The sequence below is a fragment of the Prinia subflava genome, chromosome 3, assembly GCF_021018805.1.
Source record: "Prinia subflava isolate CZ2003 ecotype Zambia chromosome 3, Cam_Psub_1.2, whole genome shotgun sequence".
NCBI lineage: Eukaryota > Metazoa > Chordata > Aves > Passeriformes > Cisticolidae > Prinia > Prinia subflava.
Window position 1 is genome coordinate 104,507,195 of NC_086249.1, and position 8,705 is coordinate 104,515,899.

Here is an 8,705-nt window from a genome sequence, read left to right on the forward strand (position 1 = left end):
TGTCACTGTGCTCTTATTTGGTTCAACCAGGCGAAGGGACGGGCCCTGCCCTGGGCTCAAACAACCCCGTGGGGCTCCAGGCTGGGCAGAGGGGCTGCAAAGCTGGAAAAGCCCTGGGGGTGCTGGGGACAGGGCTGGACACGAGCCCAGGGGTGCCCAGGGGGGCAGGAGGCCACTGGCCCCTGGGCTGGGTGAGGAATTGTGTGTCCAGCAGGAGCAGGGCAGGGATTGTCCCTCTGTGCTCCAGGGCTGTGCCCAGCTGTGGCTCCTGCAGGAGAGCCCTGGAGGGGCTGGAGCGTGTCCAGGGCAGGGCAGGGAGCTGGGAAGGGGCTGGAGAATTCCTGAGGGAGCTGGGAAGGAAATGGAGAATTCCTGAGGGAGCTGGGAAGGGAATGGAGAATTCCTGAGGGAGCTGGGAAGGGGCTGAGGCTGGAGAAAAGGAGGCTCAGGGGGGACCTTGTGGCTCTGCACGAGTCCCTGACAGGAGGGGACAGCCGGGGGGGTCGGGCTGTGCTCCAGGAACAAGGACAGAACAAAACGCCATCGATTCAGGCAGGGGAGGTTTAAATGGGATATCTGGATTTTCTTCACTGAGAGGATGGTTAATCCTCGGAAGAAGGCGGTGGCACACGGCGATGTCGCCGCCTCTCCCCCCGCGGTGCCCCGGAGCCTCCCGGGCCCGGTTCCGGCGCTGAGGGCGGGCCCGCGCAGGCGCGGTGGCGGCCATGGCGACCTTCTTCGGGGAGGTGGTGGTGGCGCCGTCCCGGGCCGGCCTGGACGAGGAGGAGGAGGCGCGGGAGGAGACGCCCGAGGACCGGGAGATCCGCCGGGAGATCGAGAAGAAAAGGTACAGGCGGCGCGGGAGGCTCAGGCTGGAGATCAGGGCAAGGCTCTTCCCCCAGAGGGTGCTGGCACTGCCCAGGCTCCCCAGGGAATGGGCACGGCCCCGAGGCTGCCACAGCTCCAGGAGCCTTTGGGATGCCCAGGGTGGGATTGTTGCGGGTCTGGGCAGGGCCAGGGGCTGGGTTTGGATGGTCCCTGTGGATCCCTGCCAGCTCAGGGTGTTGTGTGGTTCTTTTCCCAGGGAGATCGATGTGCTGTGGACCTGGCAGGCGGGCGGCTGTGCCGAGGAGCCCTTGGTGTGCTCCAGGTTCATCGTGGCCATTGGAAGGAACGCTGCGGGTGCGTGCAGAACCAGATGCTGCTGGGGGTTTGGGGGGTAAATTTGAGGAGGCAGAAACTGGGAGGGAGGTGTAAATGTGCCAGGATATTCCCTGCTCTAAGTCCCAGTGTCCCACCTGGCCTTGGACACTTGCAGGGATCCAGGGGCAGCCACAGCTTCTCTGGGAATTCCATTCCAGCTCTTCCCCACCCTCGCAGGGAACAATTCCTTCCCAATATCCCATCTAACCCTTCCCTCCTTGAGTTGAGGTCATTCCCCCTTGTCACCCCATTACACTGTGAAAAGTCCCTCTCCAGCTCTTTAAACCCCTCTATTTACTGAATGTGCAGCTCCTCGTTTAGGAGCAGAGGTTAAACCTGGAGGCAGCTGAGCTGTCCAGAGAAAGCTGAAGTTCCTCTCTACGTGTAAAACACAGTTATTACAGTTGTTTGCTCCTGCTAAAAACCCATGTATTTTCAGGTGAACAGGAGAAGTGAAGTATGTTTTAGTTTGGGATTTTAGTTGGGACAATCCCCTTTTCTTTTACCTGGCTTTTGTTTGGCAAGCTCTCTGGGATTGTTTATTAATTTGCAAAAGTTTTGTTCTAACAGTACCAAGTTGTCTTGCTTGCATTTAAGTGACATTCAGATTTTATCAAAGTTAACTTTGGAAATTTGTTTGGGTTTTGTTAGGTTTTTCCTTGAAAAATGGTAATAGATATTTTGGATCTGTCTTCTGTAGCTTTTGACAGGAATCTGGTTTATGAACATTTTTGCCACACTCTTGCCTCTGTTTTCTAGAATCAGTGTAATAGTTCTGCCTTGCTGCTTCAGTGATTTTTGTTTTTAATCTGCTATATCTGCAAGTATTAGAGACTTAATATTTCACATCCTTAATTAATATTAAAGAAATTGAAGTTGATATTAATGCTATAATTCCTAAGAAAAAATGATTTTTATGATAGGGATATGTATATATTGAACATTTCTTCATCTTTTTAAGTTTGGGTACAGTGGGGCTACTCACATTGCTGATATTCTTAGATTTGGTCAGTAGATCTAAATTGATAAAAATTAGTTATTCTTCCTTCAGATTGCAATAATCTAATTTAGTCTATCTATTTATTTGTAAAACGGAAGTTTTATTTTTTATAAATTAACAGTATTTTTATGGCCTTTTTAGCTTTCCTGTCATCTTTTATCCTGGATTCTGTGTGCTGGGAAGTGGTTGGAGTTGTGAAGCTGTGGAATGAGTGGTGCAGAACATCCAGCACCACAAACGTCCTCCCCACAGACTCTTTCTGTTTGTTCTACAGATTGATATCAGATCCCACAGTAAGTGACTCGAGCATCAATTCCTCTGTGTTTTGGCTTTCTGAAAAAGAGAGCCTTCATCCACCCCCAAACAAGGCACTTCAGGATCACAGATTAAACTCATAAATTATCTGGAGGGTTAATTCCCACTGAAACTCTGAAGTTCTGTGTGGAGCTCAGCACAAAGATGTCACAGCCTCATAGTTTCACTGCATTTGTGAGCAAAAAATCCTCTCTGAAACAGAGTTAAAGAAACCCAAAATAACCAAGTTATTGTCTGCAGCCACATCATCCGTACAGGTGATTATGAGCTGCTGTTGTGCCTTTTAAACCACTTGCTTACACAAGTTTTTACTTTTTTTTCTAGGTTTTATTGTGCCAGTGTAGTTGCTACGTGGCTGAGGACCAACAGTTCCAGTGGCTTGAGAAGGTAAAACTGGCAAGAAAATAAATGGAGTAATAAAATCCTGAGGGTGGGATTCCATCTTCCTCTCTGATACTTTAAACATGACAGTGTTAAATAAGTTTTCCCTCTGGCTTTCTTTTATTAAATATTCAAAAATAGATAATTTTTACTCTCTGCAGGTTCTGTGAAATCCCTTTCTAGATGCTGCCAGCTGTTTCTGCTGTAACCTCCCAGCTGAGTGCAGTCACTCCTTTTGGACAGTTTCAGTTTTGTTGGCCCTTAAGCACTTCCCAAACCTTTTTCCTGCTTGCTTTTCATTTCCCATGATTTATATCAGCTGCATTTCACCCCTGGGAGAAGTTTTCCTTAAAAAACCCACAACAGCAGTTTGGACAGCTGCCAAAGGATCAGCAGACAAACCAGTTGAGGAGCTCCTGGTGGATGGTGTCAGCTGCTGGGTGTGTTCTGTGCCTTTCCCAAGAGGGAGCTGGAGGGGAAGGTGCCTCCCAAGCAGCATTTGTCCCATTTGTTCCCAGATTTGCCATTCCCAGCATCAGCCAGGTGCAGGAGCACTGCTGCCTCAGTGAAGTCCCTCCAAATATCATCATTTTGATTTTAACGAGATAAAGACGGGGGGGAATGTTCCTCCTCTTGATTTTCCTGATGGATTTGGGTCACTGCTTTGCCTGGAGGAAGTGTGGCTTATTTTGTCTTGCTGTGTGTCTCCCTGCCTGCCTTTAAATCTCTGCTGAGCTGAGGGATGAGCAGGGGTTCTAAAGCTGTGCTTAGAGATAAGTGTGGCTTTGCAGGGGGGTCATGGCCCATTTGGAAGTTTAAAAACCTTGAGATCTCGAACATTTTGCTGTATTCCACACATTCCTGCTCTTCATTTAAAGTGGGATTGCAGAGGAAAGATGACTGGGGGGTTGTTGTCCACCCCAGTTGTTTGGATATGTGTGATTTCCATTGTGGGTGTTCCTAAACAGGGGGAGTGTGGTTGTACCAAGTCAACGTTCCTGAGTATTTTTAGGCTTTGTGGTTATTGGTATTTTTAAATGTGCAGCAGAAACAACATGCTAGCAATCTTTTTGCTTTTAATGTGAATTGCAGACCTTTTTCTGTGTGTAAATCCTGATTTACTGAGCATCTCCCATCTCCACAAGTCAGACCTTCACATCTGGGTGTGTTTTCTCTGTAAGGGATCACTGACAGACGAGAACACACAGGCTGGAGTTTTGCAGCCATGAATTCCACCTGGTGTTCCCAACAAAGCAAGTGGAAAAATTGTGGGCTTCTGAATATTTCTGTCAGATTTCTGTCACAGTGGTGACGCAGTGACAGGGGGGCACAGGCAGCTCCCCTCCTGGAATTGGCACACAGACAGAAACTGTTGGCACTTTTCTGCCACTGCTTCCAAATTTTCTATTTTCTTTTCTCCTGTTGGTATTTTATGATGGCCAGAAGGTTCTTCAAAACTCAGTTCTTTGAATTTGAGAAAGAAAATGTAGAGTTCTCTTTCTCAATTCAACTCGATTAGAATGAAACAAAATCTGTGCATTTAAAATGAAGACTCTTACAATATTGTAGGACATCTGGGGAGCACAATTTTCATTTCAAATGTTATGCAGCTCAATGAACTGCTTGTTTTTCTTTGGGATCCTTTTTCTTTCTACAATCACCATTAATTAAAGCAGTGGTTCTTAATATATGGAATAGAAAGTGCTGAAAACCTAAAACCTCTCCAGAAGATCACTAGACTTGCTAAATATGTCAGCTGTTATTTTGGGGTTTTTTACCTCCATCCCAGCAGAATGCCTGGGAAATTTCTACCTCCAGGCTGTGATTCAAAGTGATTTTAGTCCTGCAAACCTGAGTTCAAGTGCCCTTCACTCTGAAATTGAAATCTTTGAGGTTTCTCTTCTTTTATTGTGAGAAGAGAAATTTTACTGATTTTTTTTTTTTTTAATTTCAGGTTTTTGGCTCCATGCAGAAGAAAGGCTTGCAAGTAACCATCCTTTCCACGTGTCCTGTAGCTGATTATAAAACTCAGGAATCCACTCTGACACTTGTATCTCCATTCCTGAAAGCCTTGAAGACCAAAGAATTCCAGGAGGAAGTCTGCTGCCCGCTGCTGGAGCAGCCCAACATTGTGAGAGATCTTCCTGCTGCTGGTACTTTGCAATTCCAATTAATTACAGGGCTGCTGCTGGAAACACAAAATTCCCCCTGAGAAGCATTCCACTGCAATTAGAATTTATGCTTAACTGTGGGAACTTTCTGACAAGTCAGCTTTTTAAAATTTAATTACTGACAGATTCCCATCTTACACATTGCCCTGGAAAATAGGGACCATTTTCCAAACCAACCACAAATCATTTTACCCATTATGTATGGGACAGAAGTACTGGAAAATGCTTCAGTATAGCCTTACAAACCATATTGTACAGTGGATTTTTGGGGAATTTTTCTTAGTAATTAATTAAGTTTTTTGAAGGATTATTTTCATTTGAGCATCCCCAGTAAAAGCTCATAAAGTCCTTTCTGTATATTACAGGTAAGGAAGCTTGCACAGAGCTGCTGGTCAACCTCATGGAGAAGTGAGGTTCAGTTTTATTATGTAATTTAATAGAAAACTCGAGCTTTTCAGTTTAAAATCCCTAATGGTAGCAGCATGAGGAAAAGCTTGTCTGGCAGGAGCTAAAAGGGGATGATTTTCTCTTGTTCACACTTTTTATGTTTGCGGGTTTTTTTGTTGTTTGGGTTTTTTTGTTTGGGTTTTTTTGCAGATGTTGCTATTTTTTTATTTACCAATACTACAGTTTCCAGTTAAGGTATGTACCAGGAAGAAACACCTGCATTTAACTAATTTTTGGTGGTTTATTTCCTTGTGTTGCTGGGGGTTGAGGAAAGGCTGCTCCTGCAGTCAGCATCCTGAGCTGGTAATGAAACTTCCGTGGGTTTAAAATTCTGATTTTTATCCACAGAACTGAGATTGCATTTCTGCTGAATTTAACACAGATTTTCTTTTGCCCTGTGTTCAGTTCTGAGTTACTGCCAGGTGTGGCAGATCCCTGCAGTGCTCTATCAGTGTTACACCGATGTCATCAAGCTGGACACGGTCACCATTGAAGCCTTCAAGCCTCTGCTTTCTTCTAAAGTCCTGAAGAGTTTAGCCAAGGTAAAACTCCATGTCTAAAATTAGTGGCAGCTGTGGCCTGGTTTTGTCTGTCTTCATCTCCTCCATTCTGCTGTTTTTGTTCCCCTGTGAGGATTTCATCTGAAGAGGCAGAAAAAGACAGATTTTAATGACAGTGCTTTGTGCCTGCTGTAGTATCTGTGTGGCTTAGAAGTTACGAATCTACAGCTTCCTCCAAAACTTCATTTTGAATTTTCAGGCTCTTCTAATGGTAGGAATATATCAGGGAGGGATTTTTTTGTGATTGTGTAAGCTGCAGTTTCCTTTGGAGTTGCCCCATTTAAAACTTTTAAGCTTTTTGTTGTGTGTTTTTTTTATTTTTACATTTTCTATTCACGGTTCTGTTCTACCTCTGTATCTGCTTCTCTTCTGGCATACAGGAAAGCTTCTTAAAATACCCATTTTGACCTGTAACTTCTTTTTGGACCTGAAAGACCAAATTTCTGAAGACATTTTTATACTAATCCAGCAGCTGTGAAATCCAGCGTAGCCTTGAACACTTCCAGGGATGGGGCAGCCTCAATTTCTCTGTGCCAGGGCCTCATCGCCCTCACAGTAAATCCCATTGCTCCCGTGAATTCCCAGTGCAGCTCCTAAAATGAATGTTTTACTCTTCCTGAAATGTTTTTAATTGAATTTGAGTTGGTTGAAAACACTTTGAACCCAGATTTAAATGCCAAAGAGATCTGTATGTACTGAGGTGTTTATTTCATTTCTAAAACCAGTTTTCAGTACAGCTCATTCTGTTCTGCTGAGTAAGACGTAAATATTTAAACTCTGAACGAGAACAATGACAAAACAAAGATTCTTCCCCTCATGTCCAAGCAAGGAGGAATGCAAAATAATAAATCCCATTTTATTGCTGAACTGCAGATTCCTGTGGATAACTTCATTCAGAAGACCTGTGGTTTGTTCACAGTTAATATTTTATTGAAAGTGATGTTCAGAGTAATGAAAATGGGGCTCTTACTTTGTTCCCAGCACTGTGGGTGATGCTGATCCTCTCTTCCTTTCCCCAGGATGCCTCTGAAAGCACAAAAATTTTGAAGAAGTTCCTGACAACCAGTGAAACTCACAATAATATCTACATCTGACCAGAACATTGATGCTGCACTTTTGTAAACCCCAGTTTCTTCTCTAGAGGACTTTTGGGATTTTTTTTCCATAAAAGTAGAATAAGTTCCAGTGGATGTTTACTTTTCCACTCATTTTTTGTTGCTTTTAACTTCATCACTGCAAACACCCTTCTGCACGGCTTGGGAGACTTTCTTCTGGAGTTATTTTAGGGAAGATACCTTGGATATGGAAAAGCATCTCCTTTTTCTCCTCCTAAAGGGATTTTCTTACCTAAAAGTATTCCTTTTATATGTAAAAGAGGAAATGCAAATAAGGAATTCTGTCTGTATCTAACAAGAACTCTGCTTTTTTACTTTGAGACCTGAAGGTTTTTCTAATATTTGATGGTCTTCAAAGAGTTGTCTGTGATAGAGACAATGTGCACTCTGTCCTTTTCCATCCACAGAGAATTTTGTCTATGCCTATTTATGGCTCCACATGCTCTTTTTAATGTATGTATTGGTACAAAATGCAGTAATTAAAGTATGGTAAATGCCTTTAAAACTTGCTAAAAATAAGCTGTCCTGGCCAAAGGGGCTGACAGGATCACAGGCTGCTTCAGCTGGATTTGCCAGAGCAAACTGATTTAATTCACTTAAAAAACACCAACATTTGGGCAATGGTAGGAATAATAAAAGATCTCTTAGGCAGAGCATATGATTGTTAGAGGAAAGTAAAAGTTTTTAAAGTGTCTCAGAAAATTCTCTGGAAGTTAGTAAAAAGTTCAGCAGTTTATTTAAAGTATTAACTAGGATTGAGGTGCAGTTCTGAGTTGTACTCTGTTTAATTAAACATTTTGTTTAAGAAAATGGTGTTAAAGTATGAATCTGCTCCCAGGTAATTCTGTTCTTGGCTGGGTGTGACTTACACTGAATGCTCAGTGGATATTTTTTAACAGTGTTTTCCTTCACAGAACTGTCACTGATGTAGATTCCAGTTCAGGTAATTACAGATGAGCAGATCTTGCCTAAAGTGGTGCTGGATTTTGGAACTGGATTTTGGACCAAATTCTGAAGCTTTGTTGGGGTTTTTTTCCCCATTTCTGTCCATCCTTATAATTCAGAAATTGGTTTTATGTGTGATCTGAGAATTCTGTTGTTTGGAAGTTGGCTGCACCATGTTTTTTTACTTTTCCGTGTTTGGTTTGGTTCATAATAAATAAAGCAGATAGCAAGAAATATCTTTAATGGTAAATTATGCAAATTATTCCTTAGAGGAATTGTGAATGTATTTCTGGTATTGGTGTGATCATCCAGGCAGTTTTCAATGGTTCAAAACAATTACTATATTACATTTAATTCACTTTTTACTAGTTGCCTTTATGCTGAGGTGCGAGATTGCTCTTAAACACCTTGAATAAAAGTGGCAAACAAAACCATGGCAGCTTGGGAGGTGAAATCAGACTGAAACTCGGTATTTTGGCAGAATTCTTCAAGGGTTCACTATTCTTACTTTAAAGCTCTCCATAGCAGGAAATGTTTGGGTAGGATGTAGTGGGGAAGTACTGTAGGG

General features: G+C 43.2%; 1 protein-coding gene across 1 annotated transcript; it reads left to right on the forward strand.

Moving 5' to 3' along the window:
* Window positions 1-686: 686 nt before the first annotated feature.
* Window positions 687-8,375, forward strand: PSMG1 (proteasome assembly chaperone 1). Its single transcript, XM_063393191.1, has 7 exons — window positions 687-847; window positions 1,085-1,182; window positions 2,345-2,496; window positions 2,843-2,905; window positions 4,854-5,052; window positions 5,923-6,059; window positions 7,097-8,375. Exons 1-7 carry the CDS (start codon window positions 726-728, stop codon window positions 7,169-7,171), a joined length of 846 nt encoding a protein of 281 aa, XP_063249261.1. The 5' UTR covers window positions 687-725; the 3' UTR covers window positions 7,172-8,375.
* The last annotated feature ends 330 nt before the right edge of the window (window positions 8,376-8,705 follow it).